General features: G+C 44.3%; 1 protein-coding gene across 1 annotated transcript in view; it reads right to left on the bottom strand.

Moving 5' to 3' along the window:
- LOC148027733 (mitochondrial thiamine diphosphate carrier 2-like) overlaps positions 1-22,863 on the bottom strand; it is a 45,836-nt gene that overhangs the window by 21,446 nt on the left and 1,527 nt on the right. Inside the window, exons 3-4 of the mRNA XM_087689429.1 lie at positions 11,492-11,608; positions 11,053-11,164 (exon numbers count right to left, since the gene is read on the bottom strand). Coding sequence (XP_087545555.1) covers positions 11,053-11,164; positions 11,492-11,608 — 229 coding nt within the window. The remainder of the gene's footprint in view (positions 1-11,052; positions 11,165-11,491; positions 11,609-22,863) is intronic.

The following is a 22,863-nucleotide window of genomic DNA, read 5'->3' as shown; positions in this document are numbered from 1 at the left end:
TTTGTTTGAGTTTCTAAGTTTTAGTTTTTTAGTCTTGCGTTTAGGGTTTGAGTTTTGCTTTTTGTGTCTGTGTCTGTCTCTTTGTGTTTCTGTCATGGTCGTACACTATGTTTCCTCAATACAAACCCTAGCAGTTTCCTTCACATGATATCAAAGCCGATGCTCTTGTAAAGAGTATCCTACAGATATTGTGGAGAGCTTGATTTTACGCAAGGCACGCAATACGACTCGTAACTAAATCACAATCTCACAAACACCTTCTTCTCCAATTCCTATGATGTCCTATCAAGCTTCTCCATCACCGAAGGCCCTGAGACAGCATTATGGACTCGATGAGGAGGACAACGCTCCACCTTCACCGTCACCCTCTTTTTCTACTCCTATTCCAAATTTCACCCACATGACAAAGGAGGACTTTGAGGAGTACTGTCACAACAAGTACAGTGATGTTTACATCCCTCCTACCAATTTTACTACCACATTCGGACCGATTGGTGAGGCTGGCCACCTCTCCAATCATGGAGGATATACAGCATTTGGAACATCTAGCGATCCATCTTCGTCATCTTAGCCAAGTCCAATATCAAGTTTGTGCAATCCTTTTGAGTTGCATGAATCAAAACCCTCGCATGTTTCTTCTTTTTTGAGGTACAAGATCCGGATGGCTTTGCGCATGTGAACTTCAATAGAGGGGGCTCTCGAAGCAAACGTAATTCATGTACATCTACAGCTTCTGTTTCAATTGAGCATGTAACACACACTTCTCAATTCCCTTCCATCCCATCCTCTTCTACATCACACGTTGATCACCTCTCATCATCTTTCCAAAACCTTGGATTACACTCCACATCCGCATCACACACACTAGGGGTTGGATCTTCCATCTCCGCTCTTAGCACTTTCTCATTCTCTACCCCATTCTCCACCTCTTTGCACCTTGCTACTTCGTTAGGGGAAATGTCACTCTTTAACACAATGCCTCTCACCTTTCCACAAATGAGCACACCCATAGCACCTCGGACGACTATGATGGGCATCCCCCTCACTACCCTCAAATTCACATCTCCCATAACCACTTAGATGTAAGGTTTCCATCCTCAGCTTATGGTGCATCTTCACACTCTCCTTGGTTTACACCTATGCAAGGATCACCATCTTTTGCTCCACGTGTTCCCATCCCACCTCCTTGGGTTCCTCATGGGGCTACCATACCCATGCCTAGTCAACCCATCCCTACCTATGGATCCACCTTGCACGCTCCCATATACCTAGTGGGCACTCCAAGACCCATTCCCAAGTGCACTCCACTCCCCCATCCTATCCACATTACACTTTCCCCCATTATCCATCACCTAGCCCTACCACTCCTGTTGCAACAATCAAAAATGCATTCACAGATAAGACTCATTTTGACGGGTCGAATTTTACTACTTGGTCAAATTTCATGCAACAAGTGCTAGAGTCTCAGGGTCTTTGGGATCTCGTTGTTGGTCTAGAGCCTATGCCAAATCTTCGACTAGCTTACCCTAACTACATGCATCAATGGAGATTGTGCAATGCCACAACCAATGTTGAGCTGATGTAAGGATTGCTTTCTAAGTTTCACTCTCAGTTATAGCACTTCCCGCTCGTATCGAAGCGTTGGAGTCACCTTCTTGACCGCGGTCTGCTATGCGGCGGCCAGAGATCGTACTCGGTGCATAAATCTCGACTTTGAGCTTCAAGAGCTCTCTATTAAGGAAGGGGATGATCTGAAAGTCAAGTTGGCTGAATATATGCGGTTACCCATCGAGTTCACCACTACTGGCTCTCCAAAGTAAGACAACGATCAAGTTATATTCTTCTTGAATAAGTTGCTCAAAAAATACTTTAATTTCATCCAACATATCATCTCACAACCTAGACTACCGACCCTCTACGAGTTTGAGTATCAATTCTTACGTTACGCGAGACTGCACGATCAAGTCCACAAGAAATCCTTATCACAGTCTTATTCAAAGCAAAGGGGGTTAGTTGCCTCTTCTTTGGCAAGGGAAACCAACAATGGCAAGAACTTGCAAGATGCAAAGGCAAGCCAATCCAAGGGTGACACCTCTTCCTCATATTGAACCAAAGAATCAAGACCCATCTGGCAACAACTCCCTAAGAAAAATAGGTTTTGCACACACTAGCAAAGATCCAACCATGTGGATGAGGAGTGTCGCTCCAAGGCCCAAGGTCTCTTAGCTAAAAAGCCTCACCAGACCCCTGCAACTACACAACCCAGTGGGGCTACGCCTCCCACTTCTGCTTCATCTACTCCTTCAACACCAGTCGTCGCTGCCAGACTTGTGGCATGCGGACAGCCTCAAAAAACAGTCTCTTTCACTACCTTCAAGGATTGTCTGATTGGTCTGCAAGTTTCGATCCCATTGCACTTCATGCATCCATCTCACCTCCCTCTCCACCTCGTTAGGCGTTTCATTGTCAGAGATCTGCTACTATTGGGCGTACGCGATAGTGACCGCACTCTTAAAGTCGGGCCTACAGGATTCATTGTCCTTAGCTTCTTCATTCTTATGTCTTCCACTGCATTTACTCACACACATACACATTCATTGCATTGTACTTTCAGCTAGCTTTTTTCTTTTTGTTATGTTTTACTTTGTAGCATCTTACTACTAACCTCTACGCTTGCAAATTCTTATCTCTTTTGCAAGGTTTTGTATTTCAATCAAGCTAACTTGCAAGTTTGCTTTGGTCCTTCCTGGGCTCGAAGACATGGGGATACGCGTCGTTACTCTCATGGTTTCATTATCTTAAGAGCATTTGCTCTTCTTCTGGCATGGAGGCTTCTTCTCCTGAGACGGATCATGCAACATCTCTCTTGATGCTATCATAGTGGTTACTTCTACCTTGCTTGTCCAACAGGGTGCTTCATCCTTTTTATCATCATATTCTTCCATTTATCATCATTCTAGACACCATACAAAGACTGACATTAGGCTCCTCTTTCTCCTTCGGCATCTACATCTAGGTTGAAAGGGGATTTCTACCCTTCTTGGTATTCTACAAGCTTCAACACTTTGTCTTCAGCATCGGCTTCTCCCCCATTGTACCTTTGACCTTTGCATTGCATGATTTCATCATCTTTGTACTAGGGTGCTTGGGCAAGTGAACAATTTTTCCAAGAGGGACATTGTCCAAGTGGCACCTACTGCATGAGCATTCTTTAGCATGTAGCATACTTTGTATCTCATTGTGCAGAGCACCACTTAAGCAGATCCTAAGCTGTTTCCACCGGCGGCTATCATCACCACACCACCATACTCCATCACATGGATACCTCATTACTTTTTTTTCCTCGTCATCGACACCCTCAAGTGCATAGGTAAGCTTCTACTATTTTGTGATGTGTTGGGTGTACCCTCCCTACTCCCGTCTTCTAGGTCACTGTTACTCAATCAACCACATCCCATAAAATTTAACTCACTTTATTTTATTTTATTTTAAATTCAATGTGGTTCCATCTGCCTTTGTAGGGCTTGATAGGCCATTGCGCAACTGACATGCACCCTTGGTCCAACGCCCTATTCTCTCTGGGGTGATTACTTGGACTCCCTTGGTAAGATAACCAAGGCCTTTGTAGTAGGCCACTGGGCAGTAGACGTGCACCCTTTGTCCGATGCCCTAGCTCCTTTAGGGTGGAACGCCTTAGGGTAAGTAAAAATCAAAGTGGCTAGTCTAACCTTTCAACTCAGTTTTGTGCCCGAGAGGAGTGTTAAGCTAAAACACGCCTTTCAACTTATTACCATTCTTAAACAGCCCCAAAACACACCTAATTAATGAAAACCCCTAAAAAGGAAAGTGTTCCGAGAGAGTTTCAATGGTCCACCAAAAACCCTAGTTCTTTGGGACATCCTTCAACATCTATGAATAGACACGCTGCCCCTATTCAGCCTCATTCCCATCTATGCAAGTTTCTCACCCTTGAGTACAGATTTCAGCCATCACTCCACACACACATGGCTGTCCAACCCCAGTGGTTGTTGCCACACCTACTCTACATTTGCACCTCCGATGTGTAGGCGACAGCTAGCAGCTCTATCTCCCTCATTAGGTGACCTTCTACTATTGCATTTGGACCTCTTCAACACCTAGCGACGGCTGGCAACTGCATCCACAGCTTACGTTTGGTGTCATCTCTCCAAGCGGCATCTTTCTCCATCATGCGACAACTCCTCCACATCAAGTGACAACTACCAACCCTCTTCGACACTTGACCAGCTTGCATTTGTGCTCCAGATCCTCCTAACACCTGCATTTGTTACATCCTCTCCATCCTACACTCCGACTGGTGATCACACACTTGAGATCGATCTCCGATGGACGCCACTCTCTGACACTTTGCTCTGCATTGAGTATCTATACACTCTTACATTAATTCACAGTATTCATTCAAACACAATTGTGTTCTTCTCTCCCTTCTTCTGTTTTTGTTTGAGTTTTGAGTTTTGTGTTTAGGGTTTGAGTTTTGCTTTCTCTGTTTGTGTTTGTCTCTTTGTGTTTCTGTCGTGGTCATACACTCTGTGTTTCCTCAATACAAACCCTAACAGTTTTCTTCAGACTTCCCTCTTGCATAGGCAAGTTTTGCCAAGTGGCTGCCTTTCTAATCTATGTTTCAAAAATTTCAAATCATTGAATTAATTATCAAAATTAATTTATTTCTAAAATTTAATTCACGACCATTTTGACCCCTAAGTAATCATATGCATTATTTGACCTTCGAACATGCATTAATTAATTAGTTAATGCATAGTTCCTAGTGTCACCCCACTAACACTTATTGGTCAAATAACTGCTCTAGGCCCAACTGACACCAAGTACCACCTAGTACCAATCAACTACAACTTGCTATAGGTTTTACCTTTAGCACCAACTAATATCTCGTGGTCCTAGGTCTCACGTTGTGAATTAACTATCATGCATATCACATGTGCAAGTCACATTTTCACATTTGATTAACTCTTGATCAAATGCTAAGAAAAGAATCAAAATTTCACGTCCCCATGACATATGCTCAATGAAACATTAAGCTAATTTAAAGACTTGGTCCTTCTCTAAAAAGTTAAGCTCAAGGCATTGTTATTCTCAATACTTGATCTTGCTTAAGTAAGAAAGTAAATAGACCTAGTGGTAATAAGCCATTAAACTGAAATTAAAGAGGAACTTAGAATTGACAAGGTTGAATGACCTTGAAGCTATCCTAGTAATCCAAATCCTACAAGGCCCTAATCCTTGAAAAGGAAATTGGTTAGTAGAGTATTGTATCCCTAACAAAGTGTCTCAATTGAAAGGTTTTATTCCTTACTATGAAGACAGCTTAAGATGATTTAGTTTAAAAAGGATCTACGGGTCTAAATACTTTGAGGGCCCCTTTCTAAGGTTGTTGCGAAGATGACTTTCCCGTGATTTTTAACAAGTGGTGTAGCAAAACTCACATAACCCGTGAAATGACAACTTAGACAAGTCAAGCAAAACCTCATGCTAGAGGAGATGACACCTAGAACAAATTCCGACGCATAATATTATATTTCAATAATTTATTGGTGCATCAGGAAGGATTGTTTTGAGATGTCTATGTATTCTAAACTAGGGTTATATCAACACAGCTTGAACCTTGGAAATTTGCAATAGACCTCCCCTAAGGATAGTCGCAAAGCTGTTTACCAAGGAATTGTTATCCGCTCCATATGCTAGGACCGGTACTAGACGCCAGAGGTCTCTTGTAGGGGCTAGATGTTAGCTAGAGCCTAGGAGGCACCAAGTAGCCAAGGGGACTTTGGCCATAATTCTTTGAGTAGGATTCGCCTAAACCCTTACAAGCCCAAGATAAGTCCCTCGAAAGGCCTCAATGCTAACTAAGTGTGGATTAGTATTTTTGCCTTCAGATGGAGTCATATGTTTAACGGGCTAATCAAGGAAGCTATTTTTATGTATTAAAACTAATGTGATGGATAATTAGAAAACTAAGCAAACCTCGTTACAACTAGGAAGCAGGAGAGCGAACCCCCAACAGATTCATCCTATGGTAGGGTGGTCTCAATTAGCTAAGAGGTTTTCCACAAGAATACGTTAGATTAGAAATATTTAGCAGAATTGAACGATGATTGTCTTAGAGTATCATCTTAGGTCTCAACCCGATGTTTTAGGGAAACCAATGTGAAACTGTACCCTATAAGTAGAGAAGTCAATGCATTTAGCTCCACTTCAATTTCAGTTGTCTCGCATAAGCAACTATCCATAACCAATGCTAAAAACTTGTTAGAAGACTTTAGAGTCAATTAGAAACTTTTTTTGCACATCAATTATCATGGAAATAAAGCAAAGCTTCCCCTATAATGGTAGACTAAAGCGACCCTAGGACACTAAGTCCAGATATTCCAAGGGAGTTCTAAATGAAGTTGCCTAGGTATATCTCTTAATGGACTGCTAAAAACATGTGCCATCAAGGATTCATTAGATAGGCATGTCACATCTATCCACCAAGCTAAATCTAAGATGTCCACCTCTCATTTCACACTTGGCTACCTAGCCTAGTTATTAACAAGCTTACCTTTATCCTAGAGCAAAGTCCTAGCCATATATATTATTGACTAGTAACAAGTTTTATCCATTAGTAGAAGTGAACATCCATTTGGGCTTGGGTTTCTTGTCATGAGCACATGTATTTTTGAAATCTCACTTAACATATGGATTAATTTTTAATAACATGGTCAGGTGAATGTTGTATATATGAGGTGTAACTGGGATTAGAGTTAATTTATGAGCTCGGGACCCGAGCAAATCACAGAATGTCAAAGGCAAAAGTTGCTATAAGTTATGTCGCACAGGTACTTATGACCTAGATCGTTCATTTGGCCATAAGTGTCAATTGGTGATACTAGAGAAGTGGCGTTTGATGGTACTTAACGCCAATATGATGGTCAAAGATGGCGCATAGACACTAAAGAATGGAAGTTGCCTAGCCAATTTAATTATTAACCAATAATTATTTTCAAGCACTGAAATAATTATTAGATTAATTTTCAGTATTTAAAGACTAAAAACTAATATTTAATTATGGATAATGCTGAAAAAACCATTCGAAAAGACTGCCACTTGTCAAAAATACCCATGCAAGACTAAAAAACGTCTTTAGAGGTTGGAGAGAGGCATTTTAGTATATTCAGTCTGCAAGACAGAGGAAGGAGATGCTACTCATCTGATTTGCAACCATTGGAGAATCCTTTGGGGCAACTAGGGGTAGGAGAAGACCAATCAACAACAGGTGACAGCATCTATAGGTTGTTGAGACAAGGCAGCAACAATAAATGACTGACGTTTGTCAGTTCTTTGCATCTATAAGCTGTTGAGACAAAGCAACACCAATAGATGACAAATTTTCCTCAATTCTTCCCGAAGAAAGTCTGAATTTTCTCTCTCCTCAGTATTCTCTCTCATCTCCTAGCCTTTCTACAACCTTGCTCCGAAGATTACAGCATTAAGATCACCAGAGACTGAGAAATTTTCAAATTTCTCTGCTATAAACCCTAATCTATAGCAAAAATCAAGGTTTACCAACAGCTTAGAGAAGCGTGCTAAAAATTGGAAGCTCCAAGACTTAAATTCAACAAGGTTGAAGCTAATTTTAGTCAAATTCAAGTCGAGGGGCTAGAAAATCAATGAATTTGAGCCATTTTCTATCTCCATCAAAGCGAGTGAAGACCAATTGACTGCCCAAATCAAGGGGCAAATCGGATTGAAGACTTGCCGGTTGTTTTGGACAACAAGGAAAGCTGGAATACCAAAAGGGGTTAGGAGAATCCCATTGTACATTAACTTCTTCTTCAATTAAGTTAAATAAATACCAAAATGAAGCGCCAATTTTGGGGCCAATGGGTGTCCAATGTCCAAGATTATATGGTAAAGTGTGCATTTCAATTTTGTGAATTTGTTAATTGTTGTAAATAGTGCTTAATCAGGTTATTTACCACCCTATCCGAGGAGGAAGGCTAGTTTCATTTCCTACCACCCAAAGAAACGGTAGACTCAGACAGGGTTCATCCGCCATGTCAAATTTCCAACATTAACCATCCACCCTAATGTACAAGCCTATATCTCATGTGTCCTATATCGATTGGCTACTTTTTGGCCTTTCGAATGTTCTCCATCCTAATGTGAATCGCCCTAAGGAAATCACATTTAGTTACGACTCGCAACTCATGTCTCAATGTCTAATTGAAAATATTTAGCATCTAGGTTATTACTTATATTTGGAATTCACAAATGAATGTAAATGAGCTTAAGCTCTCAAAAAGCACACTCAAAAATGTGAACAAAGATCGCGCTCTATATGGAAAGCAAAATATTCTAAGATCTCTACATGGAGCTAAAGAACATAGATTTGCAAGTCTCCTACTCCAGTGCTTAATAGATTGTCAATGTTTAAGCTTGTGCCACTACAATCAAGCACCCACATTTGCATCGACATCAGTGGCCCAAGGCCATGGTGAGACCCTTATTTTCTACATGAGACTTAGTGACTCAAGAACCACTTCCATTGCCATTGCAGCCCATCAGAACATATCTTTCTCTATCTTTATTCTAAATGTTCAAGAGCTTAAATATGATGATAAAGACAATGTCATTAATGGGGATAACTTTGGTGAGGGCTGTCAAAAGATAACATACCAGCGAGACAGTAGGGTTGGCGAGGAGAAACACGGAGTGAACTCGGCAAACATGGAGAAGAGAAGAGAAGAGAGAAGAAACTCTGATGAATGGAATGGTGAAGTTCTGAATCATGGAGTGAATGTGATACAAGGGAACAAGGATGCCATAGCACAAGGAAGATGATGAAGACAGCCACGAACCACGAACCGCAATGTCCTCTTGAAGGGGTGTGAGGGTAGTGGAGAGACTGGAGAGAAGAGGTGACGGACTGAATGAATCAGCCGTGAGGAATGAATGAGAGAGTGGCCTATAAATACGCACAGTCAGTCTAGGATGGCACCCCTTTTTGGGGCTGCCAACCCTAAACACAAACCCTAAATGCAAACGTAGAAACGCAAAAACACAAACTACGGATGAAGGGTAAAGGATTTCTCAACAAGGGTTTCTCGATGAGTCCTTTAATGCTTGAGCATCATTCCAATTCCGATGTTGAGAGTGATATAAGCACTAAGATTGTAATTTGTAGCCTCTAAATCCTTCATCTTTTTAAGCCCCAACATTATATATACCTTTTTGCATTGCACACATGTTAAGATTTTTTAGTCCGATTTGTGTCAAACAAACATCTAACAAAACTAATCAGACATCATCAAACGTCACAACCCTAGTAGATAGTGAGACTACACTCAATTTTCATACTCTCTCTCTTTCATTCTACTAGACCCTAATTCTTAAATTTGACCAAAACTTACCTTTCATGACATCCATCTAATAACAATGCAACAACCAATACTATCATTTCCACTTTGTATCACTTGATCAAGGTCTTATTCATGAAAACATATATAATGTCTTGAGGAAGTCTCTCTCTCTCTCTCTCTCTCTCTCTCTCTCTCTCTCTCTCTCTCTCTCTCTCCAAGTGGAATGTGAAGGAATGTAAATGGAAGCATCTACGTCCCATAGGTCGAGTTTAGCCTCCCATGGACATTAATATGAATTTCTTTCTTTCTTGTGTGTGTGTGTATGTGTGTAAGGGCAATTATTATATTAATCACATGAGAAATACAAGAATCACAGCAATGCAACAAAAGGGATTGTCGTACGCCAAGCGACTAAATCCTCCTTAAGGAGAAAACCAATGTGCTGAACAAGATCCAACTACCAATGAAGAAGACCTTTCAGTCTAGCAAGACGACTTTGAATCCTAGAAGCAAAATTGAAAAACAAAAGCATTCCAAATGACTCAATTATGACAGCAATCCCAAAATCTAAGAAAATGAAATAATATTTTCATATGTGGTTGTGCCAAAGTAGGATATTTTGCCTTATTGAACACCCAATCCCATGGACAAAGGAAAGGACCCACCACAGCCCTCAAATTATCAGATAGCATGGACCAAATCTTCCTGGCCGATGGATAGGAGATGAATCTATGGCGGAAAGGTTTCACAATACTGAAGAAGCAATTATAATTTGAAATGTGGTGTCTGGAGTCTGGACTTTGGAGAGGGCGGAGGCGAGCAGCAGGCCACCTATCAGCATTCTCCCAAGAAAGACTTTACATTTGAATGGGGTCTTATTAAGCCACATTTCCATAACAGCATCTCTCTCTCTCTCTTTCTCCACACACACACACACACAGATGTATGCATGTATCTATGTTGCACACACATCCCTAATGTGTTCTTACTTCTTTGGTGCAAGCAGGTACCATCAGCTTACTCAAGAAGCAACCACATCAATCTCGTTTGTCATGGGAAAGAGTGAAAGCCAAACAAAGTAGACTTGGTTACAATATCTTGCAAATGCTTTGTTTTCATAGGTACAAAGTTAAAATCGTCATCTTAGGTTGTTTTTCCATAACATTTTATTTTCATGTCATGCTTAGTAATTGTTATCTTTAGTTTTTTCTTGTGTGAGACATTTTGTGCCAATAAAGCACGCTCATGTGTAGTAGAATGAAACTGATGTATTTTTTGGCCAAGTAACCTTTGAGGCATCCACTAGCCATTGGTATGATTCCCTTTAAGAACAAATGAATTGTTCATCTGCTCATTCAGTCTTTTATGCTCAAGCCTCAAACTCAGATTCTCTTTCATTGCTGAAGAAGCAAGTTCCACAATAAAAGGTGTGTTTTTTTAACTGAATAGACGGTCATTTGCTCTGCTTTTTACATCAACTTGTCAATTGTATCGGTCTTTCCTCTACCAGTCCCTTTCTAGTATCTACATGCTCCACACATCCATAATGAGCTTCAGGACCATAATATTTAAGAATAATCAACCCAAACAATAAAATCTGAACTACTGCAAGTAAAAAAGGGAAAAACAAGACCTCAGGCTTGGAGAAGGAGCAGACCTCCCCTAGCTGACCCTGCAGCAATTGACTTCAATTTGTGTAGTACTGCAAATTGTATTGCAGTATAGGGCATCACCATCATCAGAGCCGGTACATTACCTCTCCATAACCCCTGTGAAGCACTCACATAAAGGCCCTTTATGAGATGTCTGGTACAGATAAAAGTTTATGTGCATAATCAAAGCACAGATAAATTCACAATGAATGTTCTATCAAAGGTTTTTTTAAAAACAGACTATGCATGGACTCCCATAGTTGCCTAGATGATACTGTTTGCCACTCTCAGATACAGGATAATCGTACTCAACACCCAATTTATGATTCTCTCTGCTCATAACTGCAACCTAAGGCAGTGAAAAACATGTTTTCTTCTACTTGTGCACCAATACCTTTGCATAGTGGAAAGAAAAGTAGAGACCCCACATGTGAATATCCTTACCCGTGTGCCTTCTTCATTGATAATAGCTCTACAGGCTTGAAAAATGCCTGTGTACTTTGATGGCACTTGCTTGTCCCCATTCAACCATGCCCGTGTACTTGTAGGTTCCAGTTGAACCTGCCACCAACAAGGAAACAAAGACATGAAACTGAGTCTGAAATCAGCACCATTTTCAAAAGGGAAAGAAAGTACAAGCAATGTGCCATTAAGAAGACACCCAGAGCTAATCTTCTATTCTGCTCCATGCAAGGGACCTGCTACACCAGCACTGAATAAAGCAGCACTTCAAACTGAAAGTCAAGAGAACAACACAGCAATGTACCACCTGGATGATGACATCAGCTGAACACCAGCAGCAGCTAGAGGCTGGGCAACAACTAAAGAATACTGGTCTGATGCAAGGCAGCCTGTAGCTATTGTAAATGCAAGTTACAATCAACATACATGAATCCTAACCATTGTCAAAACCATAAGGGATACATCCATATGCCAAAACCCCACAGTGCTCTGACCACCAAGGCATTATAATGCATAAAATGCATAAACACCTCATAGAAATGATGTACCACATGATAGTCATGTAACACATACATCGACTGCAAACCACATGTAACTTGTGCAATTGTACTTCTCTTGCATCACCTACAAATGTACATTGCATGCCATCCATGTATATCCCATACATGCCTTGCAAATGTACATCACATTCAAATGCACATTCCATGAATTCTATACATACTAGCAACCTTGCAAATGTATAGTTTCAAAGCCTAGATGCAAACCACACACATTTGCATACCAACTCACACTGACTACTACACTACATAGTGATCCCACTGGCAGAAATACTAACATACAATACCTTGGATGCAAACCAAGTACATCTGAGATCCCCATAAGGACAAGGACACCAAGAAGAAGTACCCAAAGGATTCTAGACCGGTGGCTGCACCCTCATTAGCTGCTTTTCTACACTTAGTGTGTTAGAGATCATAGCCTGTTTGGAGGGCAGGCAGCTGCACAGTCGGACCAGCAGGGCAGCTGCACAGTCGGACTGTGCAGTCGGACTGCCACGTGGCAGTCCGACTGCCTGCAGCCCAGTCGGCTGCATTTAATGCAGCCGACCTATTTTCTGGCGCCCTATTTTCAGGCAGTTGTCGGCTATAAATACCCGACATTCTCAGCAGTTTGACACACACTTCTCTGACGCAGATTACAGACCGGTGACGCGCAGTCTCTGTCTCTGTTCACAGATTTTAGACAGCAGACAGTGCAAACTGCAGCAGACTTCGAGGTGGACAGCAGGTTGCATCATCGAGGTGGAGACACGCAGTCCAGCGCACTGCGCCATTGTATATCTTTGTATTCAGCATTCTTTATACAGCAGATCTTCATCGTCCACTATCTCTTTCTCTCCCTTCTCTCTCTGCATTCTCTCTCTCTCAGTCCTACGCTTCCGCACCGCTGCACTCTGACATGGTATCAGAGCAGTGTTTGAGGGCTGATTGAGCGCAGAATCAACCTGAAGAGGAGTTTCCATCGCGACACAAATTTGCGTTTTTTGCGTTTAAGGGCAGACAGGAGGGCTGCGCCTTGGAACAAGGCTGAAACGAGTGTGGGCGCACAGGAAAGGAGTACAGGTGGTGGATTTGCTGCTGTTTACTGCTGTTTGACGCAGAGGAAGTTTGAGTTTTCAGCCCACAAGTGCAGGTTTTGCTTTTTCATCGCCTCCGGCGGGTGAAGAAGCTACAGGACGCAGAAGAGCCTTAGCAAGCTGAGTTTTCCCAGTCAGAGGGGGCTACTTTTGCGTTTGAGAAGGCATTGCAGGTGAAGATGTCTACAGAGATGGACTTGGAGTTCCAGGCGATTATGGACCGGAAGGTGCCTGTCTTACCGGCTCTTCCTACAAATCAGAAGCTCGACGGCGACAACTACCGCATTTGGCGCGTCATGATGTTGGCCATCCTTGAATCCTATGATTTGGCGGAGTTGGTACAGGAGGAGATTGACCGGCCCTCGGTAAGAGATGAGTCCAAACTCTCTTCCGATGCTCGTGCGGAGTTGGCCAGGGCCCAGTCTCATTGGGACAAACTGAATGCCAGGATTCGATCCTTTCTCTTCCTATCATGCACTACAGCCGTGATTGCTCACATCGAGCACTTGACGGTGGCTCGTGAGATATGGTTGGAGCTTGATCAAATGTACAATCGGATGACCCTAATGAAGAGGGTTTCTTTGGAGGTTCAGATGCGGACCTTGTCCGTAAATAAGTCTTCTTCGCTACGGGAGCACATTAACAAGCTAAGGCAGCTACAGATGCAAGTTCAAAATGCGGGGAAGCCGATTTCCTCCGAAGACATGGCGATCACACTATTGTCCGAGTTGCCGCCACGATTCGGTATGTTTTACTCTGCCCTTATTGCTTCGGGGCGAGAGTCTACTCTTCGGTGGGAAGAGTTGGTTCCTATGGTCTTGGACCAAGAGGAACAGTTGAAGGGACAGAATGCTTCCAAGTCGGAGGCGCTGACAGGTCAAGCCTCTCAGAAGAAGGGGAAGGACCAAAAGAAGAAGAAGGGGGGGATAACAAGTCCAAGAAGGACAAGGAGAAGGACAAGGACAAAGACTCCACATGTCATATTTGTGGAAAGACTGGCCATTGGAAGAAGGATTGCCCTGACAAAGACACGAAGGACACCAAGAAGAAGGATACCAAGGATTCTGGAGCGGTGGCTGCACCCTCATCAGCTGCATTTCTTCATCTAGCTGTCATTGAGGACGCTTCACCGAATGCTTCTGATGCTGCGATGACGGCTCCCCAGGCTCGAGAGTGGATTGTTGATAGTGGTGCCTCACGGCACATGACTCCTTCCTCAGATGGTGTTGCCCAGCTACGACCCTCGCGTGGGCAAATTCTCATTGGAAACAACTCTTCAGTTTCTATTGCAGGTCGGGGTAAGATGCAGCTTATTCCGGATGGACGAGGTGGTACCCATACCTCAGAGGTTTTGCATGTACCAAGATTAGGGTACCATCTCCTTTCAGTTCATAAGATTTGCTCCCTTGGTCTTTTGGTGGAGTTTGACAGTTCTACAGTGCGAGTCCTTAATCGTGGATCGAGGAAAGTTCTCTCATCCAGATATGAGGAGAACGGCATTTACAAACTGAAGTCTTCCACTGCCCTCTCTACTCTTCTTCTTACCTCACAGTCACAGTCTGCGTTATGGCATGCTTGGTTTGGTTACCTGAACTATGACTATCTTCGGAGGGCGTCACGTGGACAGCTTGTTCGCAGGTTGCCGAATATAGTGGTGAGCCAGCAGCCATGTGTCTCCTGCATTCGGGGGAAGCAGCATAGAGATGCCATTCCCCACACAGCTTCGCGGCAGTCTACTTCACCGATGGAGCTAGTATCTACGGATCTTTGTGGCCCTATGAGGAATGAGTCCCTGCGTGGGAGCTCGTACTTCATGCTGATCGTGGATGACTATAGTAGGATGACTTGGGCCTACTTTTTGGCACTAAAGTCAGAAGCTTTCTCGCACTTCAAGGATTGGCTTCTCTTTGAGGAGAACCGATCAGGCCAGAAGTTGAAGACTTTGCGATCCGATAAGGGAGGTGAATTTGTGTCTAATGAGTTTGCTCGGTTTTGTGCAGATAGAGGAATTCACCACGAGTTTGCCAATACCAATACTCCTCAAGAAAATGGTATTCTTGAACGGAAGAACCGCAGTGTGATCGAGATGGCACGCACCATGATGGAGCACCGACAGACCCCTCAAGTTCTGTGGGCCGAGGCTGTGGCTACTGCAGTCCACATCCTCAATCGATCCCCTACTTCGGCCGTGGAAGGGATGACTCCATTTGAGGCTTATTTTGGGACGAAGCCAGATGTTTCTTACTTTCGGGTCTTTGGGTGTGATGCCTATGTTCACATTCCCAAGGCTCACCGTGATAAATTTAAAGCAGCTTCCCGAAAACAGGTATTTGTTGGCTACAGCTCCTAGTCCCAAGGCTACCGATTGTATGATCCCGTCAAGCGGGATGTGTATACTAGCCGTGATGTGCGGTTTGTGGAGGTTCCGGCTACTTCAACGGGTGAGGAGCATCCCGTTCTTGGAGATCCAGGGGAGAGCTGGGCTCCTTCTACAGTTCCACTGGAGCCCGTGCCTTTTGATTATGATTCTGTTTCTGACACAGAGTCTACTGTTCCACCGGACCCCGCTAAGGAGTTACCACCGGTGGATATTCCAGAGTCTTCTGCTGATGGAGAACGACGAGGGGAGGTTCGGCCTCCTCCTCGCTGGGCCCGTGACACACTCCGTGATTCAGGGATCGAGGGGGTTCCTGAGGAGTGGGGACCGCAGGATGGTCCGCGGCGGTCACGGAGGCACCAGGCACATTCTACGGAGCTGGTTTGCTCCAACTATTGTTTGATGACCCGTGTTGTGCAGGATCGAGAGCCCACCTCCGTGAAGGAGGCTTTACAGTCCGCACCATGGAAGAAAGCTATGGAAGCCGAGTTAGAGGCTATTGAGAGGAATGGCACTTGGTCACTCGTGCCACGCCCCCCGAAGAAGAAGGTGATTGGAGTCAAGTGGGTCTTCAAGACCAAATATCTCACTGATGGTACTTTGGATAAGCACAAGGCTCGCCTTGTTGCTAAAGGTTTTGCACAGCGCCCAGGGATTGACTGTCATGACACCTTTTCCCCCACAGCTCGTATGGCAACCATTAGAGCTGTTCTTGCTTTGGCTGGCCATAGGAGATGGCCTGTTTATGAATTGGATGTGAAGTCGGCCTTCCTGAATGGTGATTTGAAGGAGGAGATCTACGTTGAGCAACCTCCTGGCTTTGGTTCTTCAGATGGGAAAGTCTACAGGTTGAAGAAGGCCCTGTATGGCCTCAAGCAGGCCCTACGAGCTTGGAACAAGAAGATTGATTCGTTCCTCCAGTCTCAGTTGGGATATCGGCGGTCCAAGGCCGATCCGCAGCTGTATGTTCACACTTCCGAGGATGGTTGTGTGCTGTTTGTCTTATATGTTGATGATTTGATTGTCACAGGTGATGCTACACAGCAGGTCCAGGAGACAAAGTCAACTTTACATCGGACGTTCGAGATGACGGATCTGGGTCTACTCCATTTCTTTTTGGGCCATGAGATTTATCAGTCTCAGAGGGGGATCTTTATCTCTCAACAAAGATATGTACAGGAGCTCTTGGTGTCTTTTGAGATGGAAGATTGTCGGGCCCTCTCTACTCCTATGGATCCGAACTGGAAGGCCACTTCCCATTCAGCTTCTCCTTTGGCGGATGCGTCCCGCTATCGACAGTTGATTGGGTCCTTGATTTGGCTTCTCAACACCAAGGTTGATCTATGTTTTGCTGTTGGGCTCTTAGCAGGGTTCATGAGTGAACCTAAGACGGTGCATTGGCAGGCTGCTCAAAGGATACTTCGGTATCTAAGGGGGACGTCTGATTTGGGGATTCATTACCCGCAGGGACAGATGGGTCAGATCTTGTACTTGCAGGTTGGAGCGACTCGGATTGGGCCGGTGACGTGGACCACAGGCGGTCTACTACAGGTTACTGCTTTACTTTGGGTGCAGGTGTTATTTCATGGAGTAGCAAGAAGCAGCCCGCGATAGCCCTTTCGTCTACTGAGGCGGAGTATCGGGCCGCGTCTTCCACCACATGCGAGGTTGTGTGGCTTCGGAGATTATTGGAGGAGCTTGGGAGCCCCCAGACTCGTCCTACATTGCTGCGATGTGACAATGAAAGTTGCATTGCCTTGGCAAGGAACCCTGTTTTTCATGCCCGGACGAAGCACATTGAGATTCAGTACCACTTCATCCGAGAAAAGCTTCTGGATGAGACCATCACTGTGGAGTATTGCAAGACGGAGGACAATCTTGCGGATTTGTTTACGAAGGCTCTTCTTCGGCGACATTCCAGATCCCTCAGGCTTCTGCCCTGTCCAGGCTCTGAGAGGGGGTGTTAGAGATCATAGCCTGTTTGGAGGGCAGGCAGCTGCACAGTCGGACTAGCACTGCCACGTGGCAGTCCGACTGCCTGCAGCCCAGTCGGCTGCATTTAATGCAGCCGACCTATTTTCTGGCGCCCTATTTTCAAGCAGTTGTCGGCTATAAATACCCGACATTCTCAGCAGTCTGACACACACTTCTCTGACGCAGATTACAGACCGGTGACGCGCAGTCTCTGTCTCTGTTCACAGATTTCAAACAGCAGACAGTGCAGACTGCAGCAGACTTCGAGGTGGACAGCAGGTTGCATCGTCGAGGTGGAGACACGCAGTCCAGCGCACTGCGCCATTGTATATCTTTGTATTCAGCATTCTTTATACAGCAGATCTTCATCGTCCACTGTCTTTTTCTCTCCCTTCTCTCTCTGCGTTCTCTCTCTCTCAGTCCTACGCTTCCGCACCGCTGCACTCTGACATAGCGGTCATTGAGGACTCTACACCAAAGACTTCTAATGCTGTGATGATAGCTCCCGATAGCTCCCCAAGCTCAAGAGTGGATCATGGACAATGGTGCCTCCCAGCACATGACTCCTCCCGTTGGTGTTGCCCATTTGCGACCTTCGCGTGGGCAAATTCTCATTGGAGACAACTCTTCTGTGTCTATTGCTGCGCAAGGTGAGATGCAACTGATTCCAGATGGATGTGGTGGTACCCACACTTTCGAGGTATTGCATGTGCCAGATTTGGGGTGTCATTTGCTTTCGGTCTATAAGATTTGTTCTCTTGGCCTCTTGGTGGAGTTTGGACAGGGATGTTGTTCAAGTCCTTGATCATGGATAGAGGAAGGTTCTCTTTACAAGGTATTAGGAGAATGGCATCCACAAATTGAAGTCTTCTACACCTCTTATCTCTTTTCTTCTTACCTCTCAAACACAGTCTGAGATATGGCATGCTCGGTTTGGCCAACTAAACTATGAGTACCTTCGGAAGGCGTCGCGAGGATCGTTTGTCCAAGGTTTGCCAGACATAGTGGTGAGCCAACAACCATGTGTCTCTTTCATTCATGGGAAACTGCATCGGGATGCGATTCCCAACAAAGCTTCGCGACAGTCTACTTCACCTATGGAGCTTGTATCTACAGATCTTTGTGGCCCAATGAGAATCGAGTCCCTAAAGGGGAGCTTGTACTTCATGTTGATCGTAGATGACTACAACAGGATGAAATGGGACTATTTCTTGACATTGAAGTCGGAGGCTTTCTCCCACTTCAAGAATTGGCTTCTCTTTGAGGAGAACCAATCTAGCCAGCAACTGAAGACCTTGTGCACAGACAAGAGTGGTGAATTTTTGTCTAATGAGTTTGCTCGTTTTTGTGCAGATAGGGGCATTCACTAGGAGTTTGCTAACATCAACACTCCTCAAGAGAATGGCATTTAGGAGCGGAAGAACGGAAGTGTAATTGAGATGGCACACACCATGACGGAGCACCGACAAACGCCTCAATTTCTATGGGCCGAGGCAGTGGCTACCGCAATACACATCCTCAATCGATCTCCCACTTCGGCCATTGACAGGATGGCACCTTTCGACGCTTACTTAGGGACTAAGCCTGATGTCTCTTATTTTTGGATCTTTGGGTGTGACACCTATGTGCACATTCAAAAGACGCAAGGGGACAAGTTCGAGGCAGCTTCTCGACGACATGTTTTTGTTGGCTACAGCTCCTAGTCCCAAGGTTATTGTCTGTTTGATCCCGTCAAGCGGAATGTCTACACGAGCCAAGATGTGTGGTTCATGGAAGTTCCGGCCATAAAGGGGGGTGAGGAGCGCCCTGTCCTTGGAGATCCAAGGGAGAGTTGGACTCCCGAGACAGTGCCTTTGGAGCCAAAGCCTCTTGATGGAGATTCTTCTTCTGATTCAGAGTCTTCCCTTCCACTGGCCACCCCAGTGGAGCTTCCGCCAATGGATGTACCCGAGTCTTCAACAAATGAAGAGCGACAGGGAGAGGTCCAAGGAGAGGTCCAGCCTCCTCCTCGTTGGGCCCATGACACACTCCAAGATTCAGGGATTGAGGGGATCCCTGAGGAGTGGGAACCACAGGATGGACCGCAGAGATCACGGAGGAATCGAGCACATTCTACGAAGCTTGTTAGCTCTAACTATTGTTTGATGACCCATGTTATGTAGGATCGAGAGTCTACTTCAGTGAAGGAGGTTTTGCACTCTGACCATTGGCGAAAGGCTATGGAAGCCAAGTTGGAGGCTATTGAGAGGAATGATACTTGGTCCCTTGTGCCTCGTCCCTCTCACAAGAAGGTGATTGGCGTCAAGTGGATCTTCAAGACCAAGTACCTTAGCATGGTTTTTTAGACAAGCACAATGTTCGCCTTGTTGCTAAAGGTTTTGCTCAGTGCCCAGGCATTGACTTCCATGATACTTTTGCCTTGCTGGGAACAACATCACAAGTCTACTTCCCACAGATGCAAGATACACAAGGCTATTGACTCACCACAATATTTGGCAAACCTCAAACAAATTGATCCTTAGACGCTTTCTGAAGGTATTCATAATTGAGATGACCAAACCAAGCATGCCAAAGCTCAGACTGAGTTTGGGAGGTAAGAAAAAGAGAAGTCAAGGTAGAAGAAGACCGCAACTTGTAGACTCCATTCTCCTCATAACCTGAAGAAAGAACCGCTCTCGATCCTCGATCAAGAATCCGAAAAGAATCCACATCAGATTCAACCAAGAGGCCGAGGACACAGATCTTGTGCACTAAGAGATGATACCCCAAAGCCAGCACATAAAGTACCTCAAAAGCATGGGCACTACCACGCCCATCTGGAATAAAATGCATGTTGCCCCGTCCTTGAATAGGAATAAATGAACTATCGCCAATAAGAATTTGACCATGAGAAGGCCGCAAATGAGTAACACTTGCTGAAGAAGGGGTCATGTGCCTAGAGACACCACTGCCAACAATCCACTCCCGAGTAAATGGGGCCATCAACGCAGCATCGGAAGCCGGCAAAGTCGAATCCTCAACCACCTCCAAATGGAGGAAAGCAACTGATGAGGGGGCAGACACCGCTCCGAAATCCTTTGAAGATTTATCCTTCTTTTCCTTCTTCATCTCCTTGTCAAGGCAATCCTTCTTCCAATGACCTATGTTACTACAAATGTGACGAGTAGACTCCTTGTCTTTGTCCTTAGATTTGTCTTCCTTCTTCTTTAGGTCCTTCCCCTTCTTCTGAGAGGATTGACCAATCGAAGCTTCAAATTTCGAAGCATTGGTTCTTTTTAGTTGCTCTTCTTGGTCCAAGAGCATAGGAACCAACTCTTCCCACTGAAGAGTCTCGCAGACCACCCTGAGCAATCAAGGCGGAATAAAAACCACTGAAGCGAGGCGGTAACTGTGAAAGGAGAGTTATCGCCATGTCTTCAAAAGTGATCACCTTCCCTACATTTGAAGCTGCCTTAGCTTGTTGATACGCTCCCACATGGATGATGACTTGTTGACACTCAAAAGTCCTCATTTGCACTTCCAAAGAAACTCGCTTCATGACGGTCATCCGATTATACATTTGATCCAACTCCAACCATATCTCCCTAGCCACCGTCAAATGCTCTATATGAGAGAGAACAACTGTAGTACATGAGAGAAATACAAACGAGCGAATGCGTGCATTGAGTTTTTTATCCCAATGTGCCTGAGCCTTTGCCAACTCTGCTTTCTTATTGGAAGAGAGTCTGAACTCGTCTTGTGAAGGACAATTGATAGCCTCCGTAACAAGCTCCGCCAAATCATAGGACTCCAATTTAGCAAGCATTATGATCCGCTAGATTCGGTAGTTCTCACCATCGAGCTTTTGAGCTGAAGGAAGAGCCGGGACACCTTCCGATCCATGGTCGCCTGAAACTCTGTCTCAACCTCAGAAGACATCTTCATCTACAATGCTTGCACAAAATACAAAAAGTAGCCCCCTCCAACTATGAAAATATAGCCTGCTAAGGTTGAGGTTCGCTCGTCCCATTCCCTCTTTACCTGTCGGAGGCGATGAAAATGTAAAATCTACACTTAAAGGCCAAAAACGCAACCTTTTTTTCTTCTCTAACAACAAAAACAGCATCAACTTCAGCAAATCTTCTCTTTTCTCGCACACCCACACTCGTCTCAACCTTTTTCTGATGCACAACCCACTTGCTCGTACTTGAATGCTAAAAACGCAGTCTTGTGTCGCGCTGAAAACTCCTCTCGAGATAAATCCACCCTAGGTCAATCCTTCAATGCTCTGATACCATGTCAGAGTGAAGCAATGCGGAAGCGAATGACCATGACAAAGACTAAACAGAGAGAGAAAGAGAGTGAAACGCAAAAAATCTACAGTGAAGAATGTAGTATAAGGAAGTAGAATTATACACGGTTGCAAAGAAAATATCTGCGTATGTCTCCACCTCAAGGATCTCAATCTCCATCAGCCCCGAGAGCAATCTCCACAATCAACAGATTAAAATCTGTCCAAGACAATGTGTCAAGACAGCTAGAAACTCAGTCTTTTAAAGGCTGAAAATAATACCTTGAAATAATCAAATTAGCTACATTAAATGCAACCGACTGCAATCGGACTATCCGACTACTGCCACATGGCACTGCTGACGTGGCCACAGGAAATGACTCTCAACACACCCATCCCATTATGAGGAATGCTTTAGGGGACATTCCTTGCCAATGTGACACATTTTGCTTGTTTTGGGAGGAACAAGGACATTGTCTTGACATCTCAAGGGCCCAAGGCATCCACCCCTTATGAGTCATGACTATGTTACCATCAAATGGCAGCAATAGTAGACCTGAAACACACAACAATTTGATGATGCCTAGAGCAATCAATGGCAGCAAGAACAGGTTGCCAATATTTGGGGAGCAAGGTGAGGGTGGCATGGTGGAGCAACAAAGACTGACGCCATGAAACCGCAATCATTCAGACTTTGCATGAGAAGTGACAATAAGAGGAAACACATGCAAGATGAGAATGACATGCCCATAATGCCCTATTACAGAACTTTTTGAGACGGTTTCCCTTAATAGAATCTAATCTTTTGAATTAATTCTCACATTTTAATACATCTCTAAATAGCCAATGAGACTCTCCCTCGCTCTAAGATTTAATTGTAATTAAGCTCACTCTTATCGTCCAACTCTTTCCATGTGTTTACAACTCTAATCATTAATGCTTCCTTAAACTAGAAAAGTCAACTTTCTTTTTTTTTAATCTAGAAAAACAAGTGAAGATTTTGACCACTGCTGCACACACCTCCGTTTCATGTGCACCTACCCCCTTTTAATTGAAAGGATGACTCCACCTTAGGGGTTCCACCTTGGAAATTTGTG

This window comes from Lygodium microphyllum, chromosome 12, assembly GCF_053477565.2.
Source record: "Lygodium microphyllum isolate KBCC chromosome 12, Lygodium_microphyllum_v1.1.10, whole genome shotgun sequence".
Taxonomy (NCBI): domain Eukaryota; kingdom Viridiplantae; phylum Streptophyta; class Polypodiopsida; order Schizaeales; family Lygodiaceae; genus Lygodium; species Lygodium microphyllum.
Note: the sequence above shows the minus strand (reverse complement) of the source record. Positions and strands in the feature narration are given on the sequence as shown.